This window comes from Sinocyclocheilus grahami, unplaced genomic scaffold (assembly GCF_001515645.1).
Source record: "Sinocyclocheilus grahami isolate Dianchi unplaced genomic scaffold, SAMN03320097.WGS_v1.1 scaffold1.1, whole genome shotgun sequence".
Taxonomy (NCBI): domain Eukaryota; kingdom Metazoa; phylum Chordata; class Actinopteri; order Cypriniformes; family Cyprinidae; genus Sinocyclocheilus; species Sinocyclocheilus grahami.
In genome coordinates, this window is record NW_015505180.1 from 3,127,900 (window position 1) to 3,149,517 (window position 21,618).

The 21,618-nt window shown below is 35.6% G+C and overlaps 1 protein-coding gene across 1 annotated transcript in view; it reads left to right on the forward strand.

The window, feature by feature from the left end:
- Positions 1-21,618, forward strand: part of LOC107585070 (exocyst complex component 4-like) — a 103,980-nt gene that overhangs the window by 35,239 nt on the left and 47,123 nt on the right. Inside the window, exon 10 of the mRNA XM_016271962.1 lies at positions 10,917-11,013. Coding sequence (XP_016127448.1) covers positions 10,917-11,013 — 97 coding nt within the window. The remainder of the gene's footprint in view (positions 1-10,916; positions 11,014-21,618) is intronic.

Consider the following 21,618-nt stretch of genomic DNA (forward strand, 5'->3'; position numbering starts at 1 on the left):
TCATCCGGCACTCCAAATTGAATCCAAACAAATAAGATCTGCCGCTTATGCCGGATCACCAGCTGTGGAGCGTCAGCAGAACACTCCAATACACACACTTCATGCCAATCAGTGTCCAGTGCTAGTGTGTGTGCTAGAGTGCTGTTTGAGCCTTTATGATATCCTCAACTTATCTTGCTCTGTATTTGGAGAGCTTGTTTATCCTATCCATCTATCCGTCTATCTGTCTGTCTGTCTGTCTGTCTGTCTGTCTGTCTGTCTCTTCTAGTATTCATGACAGAGATGTTTCGTTACTTCTTTTTCACTCTTTTCAGTCAAAGCATTGCCTGTTTGCTTGAATTTTGTGGGACCATTTCAGTTTTACATTGCACAAATTTTGCATCAGAACGTGTAACATATTGATGTTGTAAAACCTGCTGTAAAAGCTATCAGAGTCTTAAAATGTTTATCATACCATCCATTGATATTTAACTAAAAACTGCACTACAAAAAATCTGTCTTAATCAGTATTTTTGGCTTGTTTACCAATACAGATGTCTAAACACTCTTTAAAAAGACACATTTACTTGAGGAGCAAAATTAAGATATTTAAAGGGGTCCTATTATGCTTTTTCACTTTTTTAATTTTAGTCAGTGTGTAGTGTGTATGTTTGGGCATAAAAAAAGATCTAGAAAGTTACAAATCTCAAAGTCCACTCCAAAGGGAGATATTTAGTTTAAAAAATCCATTTTCAAGAACTACAACAAACGGCTGGTTTGGACTACAGTGTTTGGTTTCCGGGCTTTGTGATATCACAAAGCGGCTCATTAGAATTTCATTACAAAGAATTCCCGCTTACAGAAATTCGAATGGTTGCGGGGTGGGGAGGGGCGAGGTCGTGGTTAGAACGCTTGGTTGAGTGAGCGCATGAGACGACGAAGAAGAAGCGCTGCTGCAGAGTTAGTGCATCAGAGAAAACCAAGAAGAAGAGCTGCTGTGCTGTAGCCTCAAATTTTTGACATGTCTAGAACAGCGGTTCTCATTTCCAGTCCTCGTGTAGCCCCGCTCTGCACATTTTGTATGTTTCTCTTATTGCTTCAGACGTTTGATATATTTGACTGTAAGTGCCCTGCGAAGTGGACATTACCGGATATTCCTCCATGATTCCAGTTTGAAGGGAGCGTATATGTTCCATACAAAGGGCATTTAAGTGTGCGAGACGTGAATTTAAATTGTATTTATTTACAGAGGTATATTATGTCCCACTTCACGCTCCTCTAGTAAGTTTCATTTGTGTGTGAAGACGCTGCAGGCAGTGCAAATCTGTAAATGAATATTCCGAAGTGAAGTAAACTTCAACGGATTTCCCCTGCTCAGGGAGTAGGGAGCAATGGACACTGTGTAGGGACCATGTCAATCAGAACACAGTTCAAGCACAGAGCTCACTTCTAACAAGATGATGATCTGAATCAGGTGTGTTAACAAAGAGAGACGTGCAAAACATGCAGAGCGGGGGTACGCGAGGACTGGGATTGAGAACAGCTGGTCTAGAACAATTCTTACAAGTACAACACAATGTAGCTGGGCGCCGCGGACAGACGCCGAACGGCACCTCCTGTGTGCCTACACTTATAGAAAATAATGTGTTCGAATTTTAAAGACGTGGCGCAACGCTGCGCTTCTCGTCCGGTGTGCGACCGCCTGAAACGCTGTTTTTTTTTTTCACTTCCGAAAGCGGATGATGTCAGGAAACAGTGGTTGCAATTTACTTTTTTAACTCTGTTCCTGAGCATTATAACCCCAGTTTGCTATTGTGTGCTGCACATTTTACTGAGGACAGCTTTACTGAGAAGTGCCGGATTCGCCAAAAGCTTTTGTTGAAAGACAGAGCAAGAGGCGGGGCAGTACTGAAACACCGTCTAAGCTGTTCGCCAATCACAACGCACTGGGACAGCTAACCAATCACATCACATTTTGTTTTTCGGAAGGCGGACCTTCATCAAAGCCGGAACTAATCGAGCCGTTTGTGCCAGGCTGGGGAGAAAGTTATTTTAATAATGTAAATTATGTGAAAAATAATGCATTTTTCGAACCACCAAGCATGAGAGCATGTTCTAGTACACCCCCAAAACAAAATCAAGACTTTGTAAAAGAGCATAATAGAACCCCTTTAAGGAATTATATAGATGATTTTTCTTCCTGTTTTAAGTGTAAATCAGTAACAATTTGGCGAGGTTAATAATTAAAGCAAGAAACATTGGCAATCGTGAAGTAGGAAAAAATATAAACATAACCATAAATTATTTTCACATTAAGATCTCTGAAAAAAAAGAATGTTTCCTTTACAAAATTTTACCTTTTAAGTAATTGATCTTGCCTTCAAGATGTTTAGATATTAAGGATATAAATATATAAGTTATAAGATAACTTAATCGATTTTAGCCAAGATCTCACTGCAGAAGCAGAACTCATAATGTACGGGGAAAAAACACCCATCTTTAGATGCACAGTCAGTTTTGTATGCTTCTGCTGGCTTTGAGTCACAGATCATAAAGTCAAATACTGAAATTCACTCACAACCAAGTCCCGTCACATTCACAGAGTGGAGCAGCAGTCAGCCGGTGTGCGGTCTAGTCGGATGTTTCATGTTCAATCTGTTTCCCAGTAATTTTATAGCAGAAGCTGATTAGGGTTGAAACAGCATTACGGCCCGTGATTGTGTTGTTGTTTTTCTTGGGGTGGGGGGCAGCTGTGATGAGTGGAGTTCTGAGGTGGATCTCATCACGGACACATTATTGAATTACTGCAGTGGTGAGATGAGATTGGCCTGTGATTGGCTGAAATGGACTTGGAGGGTAATAACATATCAGTGGTGCTGTGGGTATTGACGGGGAGACAGTTTCTTGCTGTTGCTTTTCTGCTTCATGAAGTCAAACTTTGATTTTATGAGACAGGAAGTAAGTAAATAGTACTTTTTTAATATTTGGGTTGTAAAAAATGCACTGTTTGAAGAATTTAAAGTTGAACGTGAATAACAAGGTAAAGAAAAATAAAACTTTTTATTTGCATTTCTGAAGTTCTCTGGTTTGTCTTAAGAGTAGACTGTAGCTGTTATCATACGGAGGGCAGACACATAATTACAGACTTTGTCTGAGTGAGCATGTTTGTCTGTGTTTCACAACCTGTGCTAATTTTAATCAACGAGCCCGTCATCACCGTGGCTTTTGGGAACTGCATGATTGAAGAACAAGTGGTGGGGGGGGGAGTGAAGAGGGAAAAAGGTAAAGGAGAGGACAGAGAATAAGGGTTTTGATGATGATGATGATGTCTGGATGAGTGGAACAGCGTTTTAAACACAATCACAATCACTGGCTCTCTGATTCTAAATCAATAGTGCTTGAGAGGGCAGCATAGACCCGTCTCAACTCCCATGTTCCTGTCCTCCAGTTACAATGAGACTCAACAGAGGTGGCCTATGGGGGAAGGAGATATATACAGAGAGAGCGATGGACAGACAACACAACTAGAAATGGCAAATCCCGGGGTTGGGTTATTTGTTGCATATTTCACACTGTTCACGCTTTATCTTGGGTTAGTAATTATCTGGCTAGTTCAGGTTTTGAGGTTTTAGTTTTTTTTTATGTTTATGAGGTGAAGTGATTATCTGATTTTACAAACCATTTTAATAATTGCCTGCCTTTCTGCAGAAATGTCACCACCACGTAAATCTGCTATGGTTGTCTTTGAGTGCTTAAAATATTCTAACAAAAACAGCTTAGGGTGTGTGCATTTTTTTTAATGTAAGACATTAAGGTTACACTTTATTTTAAGGTGTCCTTGTTACAGTGTAATTATACATTTAAGTACTGAGTAATATTAATTAACTACATGTACTTGGCTTAGGGTTACTTGCTTGTAATTATGCATAATTAATTGTTATTACAATAGTAAATACATGTAACGTGTGAAAAGGACACCTTAAAATAAAGTGTTACCGACATTAATTTAGCAGTAATGCCTTAAATTAATCAAGAGTGTCATTAAAGACATGAAAAAAAAATGCTGTTTTGAACTTTCTATGAATGAATGAATACTGAAAATAAGGTATGTTTTGTGTTTCCACAAAAATATTGAGCATCACAACTGTTGTTGATAGTAATAAATGTTTCTTCAGCAGCAGATGAGCATATTAGAATGTTTTTTTAAGGATCATGTGACTCTGAAGTAATGACTACTGAAAATTCAGCTTTACCATTACAGGAATAAATTACACTTTAAAATACATATATTAAAATAGAAATTTTAAATTATAATAGTATTTCGCAATCTTACTGGGTAACACTTTACTTGAAGGGGTGTGCATAATCATGACATGACACATACATAATCATGACATGACACATGTCATGAATATGAAAGAGGTTTTATGCATGTTTATGACAACTGTCATTAAGTGTCATTCGCTCAGTTATGTCATTTTTAATGCAAATATGACATTATTTGACCTAACCCTACCCCTACCCTTACCCCTAACCATAGCCCATAACAAAGACATCTCAAACAATGTCATCTTTGCATTAAAAATTACATAACTGAGCGAATGACACTTAATGACAGTTGTCATAAACATGCATAAAAAACCTTCATATTCATGACATGTGTCATGTCATGATTATGTAGGTGTCATGTCAGTCTTATGCACACCCCTTCAAGTAAAGTGTAACCTCTTACTGTTTTACTGTATTTTTGATCAAAAATATCTTATCCTTCTTGAGGATAAGAGGCTTCTTTCAAAAACATTAAAAATCTTGTGGACTTTAAACTTATGAATGCTAGTTTCTCTCTTCATCATTCCAGTTAATATGTTTGGTATTACTGTTTGACATTTTTGAAAACTATCTCCCCTAAAACACCGAAACTATTCAAAGTGTGAATGTTTCTTAAATTAGTGTTATTAATAAGTATTGTTTAATCAGTTACTGTATTGGTCATCAGTTGCTAAACAATTCGCTGTTACATCCTAGCATTGTATTGCAAAAAACGTTAACTAAGTGTTAAGCACAGTGTGAACGCCTTAAAGAGAGAGACAGAAAGGAACATTTTACTTATAATAATTATAACGCATTTAACCTTATTCTTCCCCTCGTTCTTTTACAATTATTACTTGTTTAGTGATAATATTTTAAATGTATTCCTTTTTATTTCAATTGAATTGATACTCATGATGAGAAGGAAAGAAACTGTGACAGGAGTATATCGAAAGAGAGACAGACAGGTGAAATAAGAGAGTGTGTGCTATTATGGGCATGAGTGTCTGATTGGAAATGGAGGGGTTGACTTTATTTTCTCTTTTGTAATGGAGTCAAATGAAGCAGTATTGATGGCTCCGTAATCAGGGTTGTTTAAAAAAAAACAGGTTGTTTTGCTCTAAGTGCAATGATTCAGAGCTTGTTAAAAATTAATGTATGAAAGCATCTTATCCGAAGCAAGGGGAATTGCCCACCATGACACAATTAATAATTTATCCAACTCTGTTTTTACAATTATGTATTCATTCATTCATTTGTTTAATTGTCATCTCGATGCATTGTCAACATACTGAGCTAGTGGTCTCGGCTCTCTCCTGGCCGGAAATATTGGAATATTGTCCCCTCAGATGAGTTTTAATAATAGAGGAGCCTCATCAGAAGCCAATCAGACATGAAGACATGGCAGAGGAATTATAACCAGGCCGACTGGGAAGTCATGAATTATTGAAAATTGGCCTGTTCTTTTTCAAGTTGGAGGTTTCTGCCTGACAGCACTGATTGGCCACACATGCACACACCTGTCGATCTTCATTCTGTTTTGTTAGGAGAAACCTGGCAGCTGGTATGGGTTTGTGCTGTGTAGTCTGTCTGTCTGTGGCAGCTCAACTGATAACTAACCCATGGAGATCAAGCCAGAGCACTGTACAAACAGAGAACGGGCTGTGCCTGTGTTTATGTGTATTTTCAAGTATGTGTTTATGTTGTTGAAAGGACTTGCTCGATAAAAAAAGTATTTGGACACCTGAGCCAAACTTAAAAGTGAGTGTCATTGCGTTATTTAACAAAATATCAAAGCACTTTGCTATTATTTTAAAGGAAGATAGCACAAACACACTTCTCAAGAAATGCATTAGGTTTTGTTATTAATTATTTATTATTTAATGATTAATTATAATTTTTTAAACAATGATTCAATAAAAATAATAATAATACATATATTATTGTTGTTGTTGTTATAACAATAAAACACAATTTTTTTTACAATAAAGTTCCAAATCCAACAACATTAATCCAATAGTAATCAAACAGTGCATCTATTAAAAAAAAATAGTAATAATAAAATATGTTATTATTATTATTGCTGTTGTTGTTGTTGTAATAATAAGATACTAAGTTTGACAATAGTTTCCAAATCCAAAAACATCAATCCAATAGTAAACAAACAGTGCATCTATTTTAATAATAATAATTAATTCTAAAACAAATAAGTATTGTAAAACTATATATGCACTGTCCAAAATAATACTAAATAATAATAATCTTAGTTGTTGTTGTTGTTGTTATTTTAAACAATAGATACACTATACACACAATACAATTATGTAAAACTAATTATTTTAAAACAATACATGCACTGTTCAAAATTAATACAATAAAAAATGGTATTTAAAAACAACTATAAAAATTATTGTTGTTGTTGTTATTATTATTACATTGTTTTATCTTAAAACAATATATATACTGTTTAAAATTCAATTTGGTGTGAACTTGAGAAATGCTGACTACCTACATTCACGATAAAAATGACTTTGGTACTAGTAAGCAACTGCAAAACCGGCTAATATAAACTAAGGAACTGGATTGTAGCTTAATTCATCTGCCGATGCCACTTGATTTGATATTTTGCATCTAATGCAGTGACATTCATACATGCCTCTATTTCACTTAAGAGTTCAAATACTTTGGAGCCACTGCATATTTGTCTTTGAAGGTTTTCATGAGACTATGAGTGTTATTTTTGTGTTGCACGTTAACTGGTCTGCCACAGTACAGTGTCATACTGCAGTGGGATTGATTTTGTTGTTGTCTACAGCAGACATGCATAGTAGCTGGATCAGAGTTGATAGTTTGGTTTGAACAACCAGTGTGCCTCCAATATTGACATTCACTGTAAATAAGTGATCACCAATCTGTTGCTGATGTTTCTGTCACGCACACGCACGCACGCACACTCACACGCACGCCCACTACAGCAGGTTTTTCAGCCTGATTGCATGACCTCGCACATTGACATGCATTTATTTCTTTCACATACACACACAGACACACGCACGGATTGAGCCACTGGGACGGCTGGTGTTAGCGAAGACACTACACATTTCTCGGCTGTAGATCCGGGCAGGGACGGAGAACATCTCACATCAAACTATTTCTAATCAAACCCACGAAAGTGTAGCTAATGCAATTTCACTAAGTCATTGGCTGGCTTGATTACATGGGGGCTGACATGAGTGGGAGGTGTGCGTGCATGCGCAGTCACACACTTTTCACTCATCAAGACTGACTTACACAATATGTGCACTTTCTTGTAAGTCGCTTTGGTTAGAGAGCATCTGTCAAGAATAGAAATGTAAATTTGATGTAAAGGCGCATACGCACCCTCACTCCAATCCTAGATTAGCGGCATTCACAGGGGGCCAGGCTATAACACCTCTCATACGCACTTGCACGATCTTATGCACACACAGATTATAAAAGGAAACACACTTCAGCATAATAATAAACCGCCAACAAATATGGAGGCACCTAATAATAAACTGGACCAGCTAACTTGTCGCCATTTGTTCACATTTGTTTATTTTTTGACTGGTAAAATATTGAAATAACATGTTAAACTGTTGTGAATGATTGTTTAGATTTAACATGGCAGATGTTGGCCTGTTGCTTTTCCAATCAAAGTCTGTTGTGTTGACAACATTTCAGTGGACCTTCATTAATATGTCCTGGAAGGATCTGAATAATAATAATTACAAGCCAAGCTGGCAACTGATGACATTTTCTCCTCTGTCTTTGCCATTAAATGACACGGCACAATTAGGATTTGTAACTCTTTGACCTGCTGGCTATCACAGCTTTTATTTATGTGTTTTTAATTAGTGATCAACTGTTTGGGGTTTTTTAATGGCTCATACTGATATCTAGAGGGCAAGGTGGTATATGATACAATTGAATGATAACAAATGAAAGACACAAAATTGTACAAATTAAATGAGCATTGTTTTACACAATATTTACTCAAATTTAATAAAAAATATTAAAAAACACTAAGCAGAGTTTTTCTTTCAGCTGATGCAATCTTTTATTTTTTTAGCAATATTTTTATATATTTTCATGAAACATTTTCTTTAATATTATTATTACTACTACTACTACTACTACCCCTACCTTATTATATTATACAATTTTTATTTATTCATTACAAATAATACTCTTACATTTTTTATTTTAAAATAATAACTGGAAATATTACAGCTATATTGTAACTTTTGACAACTATAAACTTCAAAGACTTCTGTAAAAACACTAAGCAGAGTTTTTCTTTCAGCTGATGCAATCTTTTATTTTTTTAGCAATATTTTTATATATTTTCATGAAACATTTTCTTTAATATTATTACTACTACTACTACTACTACCCCTACCTTATTATATTATACAATTTTTATTTATTCATTACAAATAATACTCTTACATTTTTTATTTTAAAATAATAACTGGAAATATTACAGCTATATTGTAACTTTTGACAACTATAAACTTCAAAGACTTCTGGTGGAAAACTATGGCTTATGCTGCAAAACATTTTGTTTATAATTTGAAACCGATTCATTCTCACAATTTTTTTTGGACAAATGCTCTCACTATTTTCAGTTGATTTCTACCTATTTCCTCCCTTAAATTGTTGAACTTATGCATTTTTACCATACGACTGTTGTAACAGTTCTGTCCTCTGTCTCTCTCACTGTGTTTTTCTCTCCCCCCGTCGCTTGTCTATAGGTCAGAGTCAGCATGTGCGGTGGCAGCTGTGTTTTCTTGTTTTGCTGTTGTAATTGAGTCTTAATTGGATTAGCGGGAGAGAGATTGGATATATTGAGAGTAAAAGAGAAACAGGAAGACAAAGATAAGTTCCCTTTCCAGAGCAACAACTAGAAAGCTTTTAGAGAGGATAAAGAATCCTCTTGTCTTTTTAATGAGAAAAAGGGGTAGAAATGAAATAAGAGCGAGGGAGCTTTTCATCAAAACGTGTTCCATGAAGAATCTCAGGAAGGTGAAAATGACAAGAACAGCAGCGGGAGATGCGTTTGAATGCTGGACAGGTGCGCTGCAGGGTTTTTAGTGCAGTGAAAGGTGAACCCATTTCTCATTTGAAGCATGTCTTGTCTCTCAAAACAATGAACACAGGATGACTCTGATTCCAGCTTTGCGATTAAACCCACACCAGTGGGTCTGAGATCACAACGTTGGAGACAAATCATACAAGCACACTCTTTTGCTTCACTTGTAATTCCACAGCAGTCCAAATCCATCACACACGTGCTTTGTGCGTCTGGCATTAATATTTGTGTTCCTGGGGCTGGACTCATTTCCCATCCCTTGGACAAGAAATCTCATGTAACAACTGACTGATAAAAGAAATTAAAGTGATTCTCCAATGAGGACTTGTGTGTGTGTGTGTGTGTGATGTGGACATAAGTGTCTCAGATGTGTGTGTGTTTCCTGCATGGTGCTTGTCAGGATAGCAGTGCCCAGGCTTAGTGCTACGTAGTTGCAGCAGTCTCTCCAGTGGCAATCTCAAAGGGCTGTGAAATTTTAATGAATAACATTGTCACAGTGCAAGAGAAATGCCAGTAGGCTGACGCCTTGGCACTTCTATTCACCGACCCATGAGGCCACGCACACACCTTCTGTCCACCCAGGAATGTTCTTATTGATGGCAGACTTGATTCTCTTGCAGTCAATTATATTGATTACTTGTGGATGAGTGGAGCTAATAAGGATTGGAGCTCACTTCATTTTTTTGGGCCCTGCCTCATCATGAGAGAGTTACACAGCCATGATTTTCTTATTAACCCTGTTAGCGCAGGACTACGCACATACACAGAGAGGCAAATAGGAGAGAGAGGAGGGGGAGTCTTGTATCTCTGGCTTGTGGTAAATTGCAATGATTTGACAAAATTACTTTTTTGATGGTTGACCAAAATATTTTATTCTTTGCTTTGCTTTGTTTTTTGTTTTGATTTTTTTTGTGGCTTTTTTGTTTTGCTTTGCTTAGCTTTTGTTTATGCTATTGTTTTGTGCTTTGCTTTTGCTTTTTGTTTTGTTTTTAGATGTTTGTTTTGCTTTTTTCTTTTTGTTTTGTTTTGTGCTTTGCTTTTTGGATTTTAGTTTTTTGCTTTTTTTTGTGCTTTGTTTTTTGTGCTTCGCTTTTGCATTTTGGATTTTTTTCCCCCTTTTTGTTTAATTTTTTGTTTTGTTTTAGTTTTTTTTTGCTTTGCTTTGCTTTCTGGCATTTAGCAGTCCAATATTTTTTGTGTAATGTCTGCTAAACTGTATTTTATCATCGTCCATGGAAACCATAAGTGTGCTGCTCCTTTGACCAATGTGATGCGTTTCACTTTATCTTTTTTTTAGCGTTTTGAGCCATGAGCACTGTTTTAAAGGCACATTTTCAACTTTAATGAAGCTTAATTTCTAAAAAATGTTTCTCAAAACACCTGCATTCTGTTGTATTTTGTCACTCTGTGTAGCGGAATGCAAGAGCGCATCCCATGTAAAGGGTCCATATAAAAACATAGTATTTTGGAAGAAAATCTGTTTAATCGTTTCTTCCTGTGTCTTTCTATCCAGGTGGAGCTGATGATAACCTGATTGAGGGAGGAGAGACTAAGTTCCTGTGTAAACCAGGAGCCAGAAACATTACGGTCATCTTTCAGCCATTGCTTAGGTAGGTCCTGTTCACAAATACATGTCAGCCGAACATGCTTTATAAAGCTGCATTTCAGCAAGCTGTTTAAACTCTCCCCTGCTTCATCTGTCTCCTCGGCCATAGCATGTGATCTTTTTTTTCCTCCCTTCCTTTCATATTTTTCATTGGCCGGCAGCTATTACCGCATCGTTTCCAAGCCCTTACCATTGATTTTGATTTGTTCTGACGGTATCAATTGGAGCGTTCCGTTTAAAAGCACTCCGCTTTCAATTTTCCTTTCAATCTCCTAATCTATTGGATCATCGGTCCAGCCCGCTAATGCCCTGTCATATTACCGCTCTAATACAGAGACATATCCCAAGCATGGTCGTCCTGCCCACAATGTGACCGGACTTCCCGATACTCCTATTGCTCGCAATAGACATCCGTGCCACAGTGCATTGATTTTCCATTGTTGTTTTTTTTCCCCAGACATGGTCACTGTCAGATGGCTTGATGCTATTTTGTCCTGGATGTAACACCCTTCTCAAATGCTCTTTTAAAAGACCTGTTGGTGTTAATGCAAGCTGTTGATGTACAGCTCGCATTGCTATACCACATATGAATAGAAAGCAGATTTTCTGTCAAATTATATTATTCTAGACATTTCAACCCATGGCAAGTCAAGCAACACTATTATAGTAGCATTTAAACCTTTAACCCTAATTAGTATTTAACCCTATATTAATAATAAGCTTAAGAATGTGACTTGAACAAGAATAAATCGTGTGGCTTGTTTAGAAGAGGTGTGTGAATGGGTTTCTAAGTGTTTAAAGTGTTCGATCCATATGCGGTCAACTAGCAACTGCATAGAATTGTGGCGGTGAGTTTTGCACAGGTATCAATCACATATTCTTGAGAAAAATTAATTTGCTAGCAGAGGTTTAGCTCTGATCATCATTGTTAATCTGAGCACAAAAGTGTCTAATTTGTCAGTTTTGTCATAATGGTACCAAATCTTGTTGTCTTTTCAGCTCGACTGCTTCTCAGGTCTGTCCTCATTATTTTACGTATCAGTCACCACAATAGTGATGAACTTATGTTGAGTTTACCAAACTTTCCTAGCAACAAGTGCATACTATCCCCATTTAGTCCATTACAAAACTTATATTTCAGGATATGAATGCATCAACTCTGTTGCCAACAGTCATTTGGGGAAAATACATCTTTTGGCCTGCTGTGATTCTGGCTTGATCGCGAACATTGCAGATATTTTACAGTACGCCCACTATGAGGAGGAGGCACCTGCTGCACACTGATGTATTCTAGCCGTGTTCATTAATCTAAATGAGCTGCTCTCAGTGGTCATGTGAGCAGTGCGACAGCAGCAGGGGATGGGCAGAGGGCGTGTCAGACAGCTGTCCGTCTGAGATGAATGGCAGGCGGATCATCGCTCCGACAGTATGAACCGCTCATCTGGTCCCTGCTGAGGTGATGGACCGAACAAATGAATGCATGAATAAACGAGTGACTACTCTCCACCTTTTGCCTGCCGCCACATAATGGCTGCTATCAGTCATAGTCCTCTGCGAGGAGCCTGATGTGTGGCCACCCGTCCTTGGCTGCATTCGGTGTGCTTAATGCTTTGCTGCACTGATACACGTTCAAACCTATGAGGACTGTCATTTCTGGAGAAAGATCCATCATTGCTTTTGGATGTTGTTTCAGACAGTTTGTGTGTCTGTATATCGCATCTGATTAATCAGTTATTGTCAGAATCATATTTTTTAGCTTTTGATTTATTTTAGTCTAAAAGATATTTTATTATTTAATTTCATATTTCAGATATTTAATTATTTAACTAAAATGACATGTTTTGGTTGATGGAAGTAGCATTTTAATTTACAATATGTAAAATGAGGAACATTTGGACTAAAACAGGAAAACAGACTAGACTAACTTTTTTGTACTTTTTGAAAATTGTAAACGTATTATGATACATATTTTGCACTCTTATTTTTCTCATCATAATTTCTTCAGCAGTGTTTAAGATAGAGTTATTTTGAACTAAAACGGAAACTAAAATTAAAACCATAAAAAATTGTTACTTGAAATAAAATAAATGAAATAAAATGTTGCCAAGGAAACATTTCTCATTTTAATTCAGTTTAACTATGTACTACACAATAAAATTTAACTTTTTTGTACTTTTTGAAAATTGTAAACGTATTATGATACATATTTTGCACTCTTATTTTTCTCATCATAATTTCTTCAGCAGTGTTTAAGATAGAGTTATTTTGAACTAAAACGGAAACTAAAATTAAAACCATAAAAAATTGTTACTTGAAATAAAATAAATGAAATAAAATATGTTGCCAAGGAAACATTTCTCATTTTAATTCAGTTTAACTATGTACTACACAATAAAATTATTAAAACTTTAACTAAAATGAAAAAGGAAACTAAAAAATGATTCAGAATATTAGTAAAAACTATAAAAATTACACTATTGTAAGAAAATATGTAATTTAATTTTGTAAAATGTGTAAAAAAATATATTGTAAGCATATTTTGCACACCAAACATTTTAACCTTTATTTTATAAATTTTTGAAAAATATAAACATATATTATTAAAAAAAAAATCTGTCATTTTTTCCCACATAATTTCTTCAGCAGTATTTAAAAGACCAAACTTTTTAATGTTTTTATAGATTTTTTTAAAAATGTGTATAAACATTATAAATATATTATAAACACTAAACAGTATTTTTAGCATATATTTATCAGCATATATTTAGGATAGTTTTATATAGTTTTGTCATAAGTGTTTAATTAAAATTGTGGTATGATAATTTAATGATGAGTCATTTCTGGTGCATTTTTGTTATTATTGACAATCATAAGCAATGTCTTTTCTGTGTCATTGTGTCAAAGTCAGCAGACAGAGAAATATGTCAAATCGACAAAAAAAATCATATAAATGAAATCTGTGCAATTTATATGTTGCTTAATTAATTTTGTCAGAATGCACAGCTGCTTTGAATATACATCAAAGGATAAAGTAGCTTTTGTCACCAGAAAGCTGTAGTTACAGAGGCTAACTGGACCCCTAACTGACCCCTCTAAACTCTATGCACCAATCGAAGTTGAACTGTACTCCTGATGCAGGAGTTTGTTTTATCAGTGACCGAGAAGAACCTAAACTTACGCCGAGATCAATACAGGCTCTTAATGTTACTGCCAATCAATTCACCATGCAATTTGTGATCGATAGTCTCTGTGGAAGAGGCTGACGTTGAAGATCTTAGAGGTGTGGACTTGATGGTTTTTTTGATTGATGCTGGGCAGGAGCAGCCCAAGGAGATCGATAATCCCTTTGGGGAGCTTCACACGTCTCCAGACCCGCTCACTGTATGTTAATATATGGGCTCCGCTTGCACTGTACAGCGAAAGTGCGAAAACACTTTGCCGAGTATCAAATCTCTCCTGATTGATCAATACGGTTGCTCCATAAAGACCGCTTGTGTACGTGTCTGTGTGTGTTTGTGTACATTTCCATTGCTTTGAACTACTTGAATCAGTTTGAAAGTACTCGCAGTGTTTTATGTTAGTCTGTTAGCTGGTGTGTTTTTGAGTGACTGTCTGCCTCACTCACTCATATGTGGGTTTTTATGTTTATGTGGATGTTTGGCTATGCGTGGAGACATGCTTACTACAGCGAGAGGGGAGACGGAACAGGTAGGAGGTAACTTAGTTTGACTTGTGGGGCCTCACACTGACATTTGAGTGGTATTTAAACCCTCCTGCCCTGACTGAGGTTGGCATTTTGAAAAGGGGGCACTCTCGGCTTGCCATAATCCCTCCCCTTGTATGCATCCACACTCAGAGGTGATTAGGCCTGGCAGGGCCCGGAGTCTGAGATCACACCCCGGCCAGAGAGCAGATGTTAGGGCCGCTGGGGTGGGCGGAAGGAGCCGGAACGAGGTATTGGTAGTTGAAATGAAAGTGACATTTGAGAAGTTAAGAAAAACATTGATTGTTAGTTTGATGTGTTTTTGTGTGTCAACATGAATTGGCATTTGAAATCGATATTTGATATTTCAATAATGTGACATAAAGCGAATATTCATGAATATACAAATCTATCATTTCAATTCAATTAAAATATACACTTCCGTTCAAAAGTTAAAATGTTTCTTATGCTCACCAAGGCTTCATTTAATCAAAATACTGTACAGTAAAAAAAAAAACAGTAATATTGTGAAATATTTGTAAATATTTTAATGCATTTTAAAATGTAATCTATTCATTTGATTACGCCAGTCTTCAGTGTCACATGATCCTTCAGCTATATTAATATGCTGATTTGGTGCTTGAAAAGTTCAGAATAACAATTTATTTGAAATTTTGTAAAATGTTTTGTAATGATATAAAAGTCTTTACTGTCACATTTAATGCATCCTTGCTAAATTAAAGTGTAAAAAGAATTATTACCAAACACAAGCATTCTTATTGTTATTTATCTGTATAAAAAAAATTTTTTTAAGAAAACTTTACACAAACTATTTAACAGCTTTATCAGTGTAAAAATTATGTTTGGTATGTCTTTTCTCCCTCTGCCCTGTATTTCTCTCAGTTTTTTGCTCTCAGTTTAACAGTTTATCAGTTTCACACTTAGATGTAATTGTAAACTCAAACATTTTTTCCCTGTTGTAGCACTTTTATTTTAGTTTGACATTCCCCCATCCCTTCTTTTTGATCTCTCTCTCACTCTCTTTTACACAAGGTATCAATTTCATCAAAGGGATGGGAAAAAGCAATTCTGCAGATCACAGAAGAGGCTATTTGAAAAGTGTCAGAACTTTTAGAGTTCTTAATGGCTGTGTCCAATTTCATGGACAGTTTTGTACTTTTTTCCCACTGGTGGCGTAGCGTTAAACACATTTTCTCCATTATTGTACCAGTTTGACTGTTTGTGACCACAGATAAAACACAATTCTGCTTTTCTATACGTTTTACAATAGTCAAAAAATATACTTGTAGTCTAGGTAGCTAGGTAGCTGGTAGGAGAAGACCTGAAGCAGGAAGTTTAAAAAGGTGTGTTACAGGGATGTGATTGGACCATGTCAAAACATCTCCCTTGATGTCTATTGTCTTATGTTGGGAGAAGATGGTGGTAGTTCATCATAAGTTGACAATGTAATCTCATGACTGATTCTTGTGTGGAACCTAAATCCACTTTTATACTGTTATTTTAGTTGTTTATACACAGCAAAAATGCATTTTCTTACTACTTTTTTGTTTTGTTATCAAGTAAAAATATCTAAATAGTAAAACAAAATACATTTACTTCAACCAAAAAAAAACAGATAATTATGTATTTTCATAGAATACATCTTGAATTAAGTTCATTTTTCCTATTCCTATTTTACTGATCTTCATATATTTTTATGCAAAACCATCATTAAAGTTTATTGACCCTATTCACATGATAAGTGCCTCGTTGTAACCCACATGGAAGGACAAATATCATGCGCCAGCCAAGCAACTGCCATTGAGATGAATGGAAACACTATCAGATATCTTTTTCCAGCTATCCATCCTTTCATTCATCTACTCGTTCATCCATCAAGTCATGTCCAGGCATTATCTGGTCACGTCTTGCCCCGCACAAGATAGGCAGACTGCCATGATGATAGGACAGTGCAGAAACAAAGAGCCACGATAAGAGAAAGTCTTTCCTGTTCTTCTACTGTCAGCACATATTAGGACCAAGTGTCAGTAAAGGATCTCTGTGATAGTTTTAGGATATCTCTGCTGCTAATATGATAAGCACACCCTAGAGCCACTGTCATTCCAATTGGCTCGTGATGACGGAAAGCTTTCCGCCTGTGAAACTGTGCAAATGACATAAGATATTTTCACATTGTTAAACATCTTTTTAAAAGTCATTATCACCTTACAAAGAACATGTCAGTTGTGTGTAGGAGGCTAGCTTTCCGTGGACCATCTGGCAGACATTTCCTGAAGAAAAAGTCAAACTTTAGTGTTATATAAACAAACTGTGCAAAAGCACACTGCCATTAGCCAGAATGGTCTCGCATGTCTCTAAATGACTCAATATGTCTGTTGACAGAGTCAGTTCTGCTCAGTTTCTGGTCCGTACAAATGTGTTTCTCTAAGTTTTACTGGAGCATGAGGAAGTTCTGGCCACTTTTATCGTATGTCCACACATTGCAGATTTTCTTAATATCTTAATATATCTCCATTTAGCAATTAATATTTATTGTTAAATTATTATTGTTTAACCATCTTTATTTTTCTCCAGTGGCAATTTCCTATCTTGTTTTAAGCATAAATATAATGTAATTTAGAATCTTTACAATGTAACAATTAAGGTACTAAAACAAGTTTTGCAAGACAATATGCATAAAATAATTGTGAATTAAATGTTTAAATAAAATTTTGTTTGTTTGTTTATTTATACAATTTTTCTTACCACATTCGCCATTTCCTTTTTCCTTTTAGGCATAAATATATTTTAGAATTTTGAACTGCAACAACAAATGTAACTAAACAAATATAGCAAGATACAAATAAAATATTGCAAATTGTAAAGTAAAGTAAATCATTCAATGAATTGATTAAATGTAATATATTTTAGTCTTTTTTTTTTTATTACCTCATTGCATTTTATTTTTAATCGAATCTTGAGTATTCATTCAGTTTCCACAGGCCTCAGTACCATCGTACTTGTCTGTATCAGTCAAAAGCAGTATCATTTTACCACCTGTAGCGTGATTAGTTATGTCATAACTAGTTTTGTTGTGGCTTCTCATTCAGGTGTAGAGTCTAAATGCTGTATTTATGTATCCGAAATGACAGAAGACACTGAACACCAGCATCACTTGCAATTATCAATGTGTTCTGTTTGGAGAGGGCTGAAGAGGGTTTGTTTACCTGGCTTTCTGGCCCAATTGGGGCTTTTATCATGCTGTAATCTTCTGTCAGTTGCTTTCGTTGTGCAACGAGCATTTTTCACACGTCTTTCTGCAACCTCTCTGTCACTTTTCCTTCCCTCTGTGTTGACAGAGATTAGGGGTGAGCCATCGATCCAACGCTAGTATGTGCACCTTGCAGTGTCTCCAGCTGATTTGGTGTCCTCTCACAAAACGAAAGGACAAACAGTGCCCGCACATTTACTTTAGGCAGACCACCACAGTTTCAAAATAAGAGCTAGAACTATTTTAGGGTTACTTTCCAGGTATTTAGAACCCTATTAAAATCTCTTCATTAGTTGCTGGTTTTGCTGGGGGCTGTTGCTCCTGGCTAGATCATATTGGGCTTTAAAGTTGACATGAAATCAAAATGAATTGCATAAAAATCCTCATATTTTGTTTATTCAATTTTTTCAGTTAAAATATCTAAAATAAAAAACTATAATAAATGTAGTCAATTTTAAGTGTTTTGTAATTTAAGTAATATTTATTTATTTATTATTTATTTTTTTATTAAGTTAGTAATTTTCTTTATTTTCTTCACAAATTTTAGATTTTTTTTAAGTTAAAAAGACTACTTAAAAAAAAAGGAATTATTTTTTGCAGTGTGGTCTATATGTGGTCTATTTTATATATATATATATATATATATATATATATATATATATATATATATAAATTTGACTTCATAATCTTTCATCAAAATGTAATAACTTCCTTCGCCTCTGCGCCTCTGTTCTATTCTGCTGATGTAATCCAGGGAAAAATAACATTGACCTAACCTGTTTTCACCCAAAATATCCAATCAAATCCTGATGGATAAAATCAATTCTCATTTCTCACACAATATTCCCAAATATGGTGTGACTAACAACATGATATAATAATAATAATAATAATAATAATAATATAGTGTCATTTTTTTGCATTTAATATATTTTGAACATATTTATTAAGCAAACTAATTAAGTGCTGTTTATTATTATTAATAATAATACTAATAAATACCATTTCATGATTTAAATACAATTAACATTTCCATTTAATATATTTGGTAAAAAAAAAATGTTTTTGCTATTTATTAATTATAATCATTTATAATATATTTAACACATTTTATCTTTGACATATTGACTTCATAATCTTTCATCAAAATGTAATAACTTCCTTCGCCTCTGAAACGACTTTCTTTTCATCAAGCTGTCTTTGTTTTTCAGCATTTTGCCTTCAAATAAATGTCATGTAGGGACCACTTTTTACAATCTAATCAATTCCCAGTGGATAAAACCAAGTCCCTCAATATTATTTTCTTATTAAATAGCCATTTTTACTACTTAAGATTATAATAAAATGGGTTGCCAACACCATTCACCCAGTTTTACATGTTATATTTAGACCCTTGTCCTAATTTGGTGACAAACAAGTGTATGCCTCACGTTCCTACTTTAGCACCCTGTCCTTTTGTTCAAATCCAGCCTACATTAGAATTCAGTGTGAGCATCACAGTCGGCGTGCCAGTCTTAAGAGCATCTGCAGCTGGGCCTTTCCTTTGTCTTTTTTTAATCTTTTCTCATATATCCAGGGATTTTCTTGAATAAATAACCCCTCTCATATATGCACAAACACTGAGGCGTAGATGTGAATATTGCACTGCATTATACATCACAGAGAAACAGAACAGTGAAGAGGAAGATTGTGCATTTTTCCGTGGTAAAGGTTAGAAAACAGGCAGAGGTAGCAGCACAGCTATTTGTATTGCATGGCAGTGACGGCCATCCACGCTCTTGTGAAGGGAGGGGGAGAATTGCTGCTGTGCTATCTTTCCCCCCCTCTTGTTTCTCTCATCTATAGCATGGCTTTATCTTGCAGATGCCCTTTATCTCTTTCTCCTCTCTGCTGCGCTCTATGCATAAGTAAATACTAAAGAGCTGAGTATCGAACAAAAGAGTCGCCGTGAAAAAGTGCCACTTCAGCAAGTTGCCTCTGTGTCTCACTAACTTTGGAATTTAATAAAGCCACAGGTCTGCCTGAGATTGTGGTGGAGATTTGACGGACCAGTGGGGGTCTAAGCCTTGTCTTTTCCCATAGAAAACTTTCAAAGTTTAACTTTTTGAGTTAAACGTAAATGTATATTCCCATTGCTGACATTTAATGAGGGTAATGCTGAGTGAATTTGCATATTCTGTCACACCCACCCAAAGGCTTATCGGCAGCTTTGGCTCTCAAATACTCAGTGCATTATGGGGAATTGATTTTTTTTTTGGCATGTTTTTCTCACAGAACGGGGATATTTTTTATTTTTTTTGTCTCTTTCTTATTTTATTCCTCCAAAGTGGTTAAACTTGGCTGTGTTCAGAATAGCATACTTCCATGCTACTCTTTTTGCAGTACAGTATATACACTTCATAATATGAACACTACTGTTCAAAATACTCTTTTAATAAATTAATACTTTTATTCAGCAAAGATGCATTTATTGATCAAAAGTGACAGTAAGCGCGTTTCCATTACCCTTAAAATTGCGAATTGAAAATACGCCTAATGGAAACGCGTCAATTTCGCAAAAACGGCCATATATTGCAAAAAAGTTTTTACGCTCACATGAGGTGGTTTTTCAGGCAATGCGAAAAGGAATAATTTGCAAAACTGCAATGGAAACGGTTTATTCGCATTTACAGGTCACATGGCGTATGTAAAAAGTCATATGATCATTCTTCAATGTACTATAACCTCCAAGAAACCTCCAAGAAACACATCATACATGGCCTCTCTCCAGAATAAGGGGCTTTCCCTACCATTAATGCTTAGACCATTTACACTGCACACGTCTGCGGTGCAGTGTGGCTCTGATACAGCCACTGAAGCTGATTGCGGCCACTCTAGTCAGTGCTTGTTTATTCCAGCCGCGCCACACACATTTCTGAAGTGGCTCTCTGTGCTGCTTCTGTAAAGATACACGCATACGCCTCCTTTGAATAAATAAAGCCAAAATCCGTCAAAATTCCACCAAAATCCGTTGCCATGACTTGTCGCGAGAGGCAAAAGGTTACGTTTTAGTCACATAACATTGGTTAATGGAAACGCCGTCATTTCGCAATACTTTCTTATCAACATTAATAAAATATCGCCAAAGTTTTGTGCAAATCTGTAATGGAAATGCGCCTAGTGAAGACATTTATAATGTTACAAAGGCAAAGAGTCTTGAAAAAAAAAATGAATCACAGTTTATCCAAAAATATTAAGCATTATTAAGTGTTTTTTTAACATTTGACATTAACAAGAAATGTTTCTTGAGCGGCAAATCAGCATATTATGTTTGTAATGTATATATATAATGTGAAGTATCTTGTGACACTGAGGACTAATGAAGAGTAATGATGCTGAAAATTCAGCTTTGCCATCACAGGAATAAATTACATTTTAAAAGAAATTGGAAATCTGATTGGAGAAAAAAGTTTGTATAAAAACTATATGCCACAACATGAAAAGGTCATGTGACAAAAGTAGCACACTACTTAGAAATGATGTATATTGTTTTATATACAGTACTATTAAAAAAAAAAACTAGTAGGCAGTGTACAGTATATACTGCATGTATGCAGTAATCAGTAAGCAATAGAGCACTTCTTACTGGTTTCCTG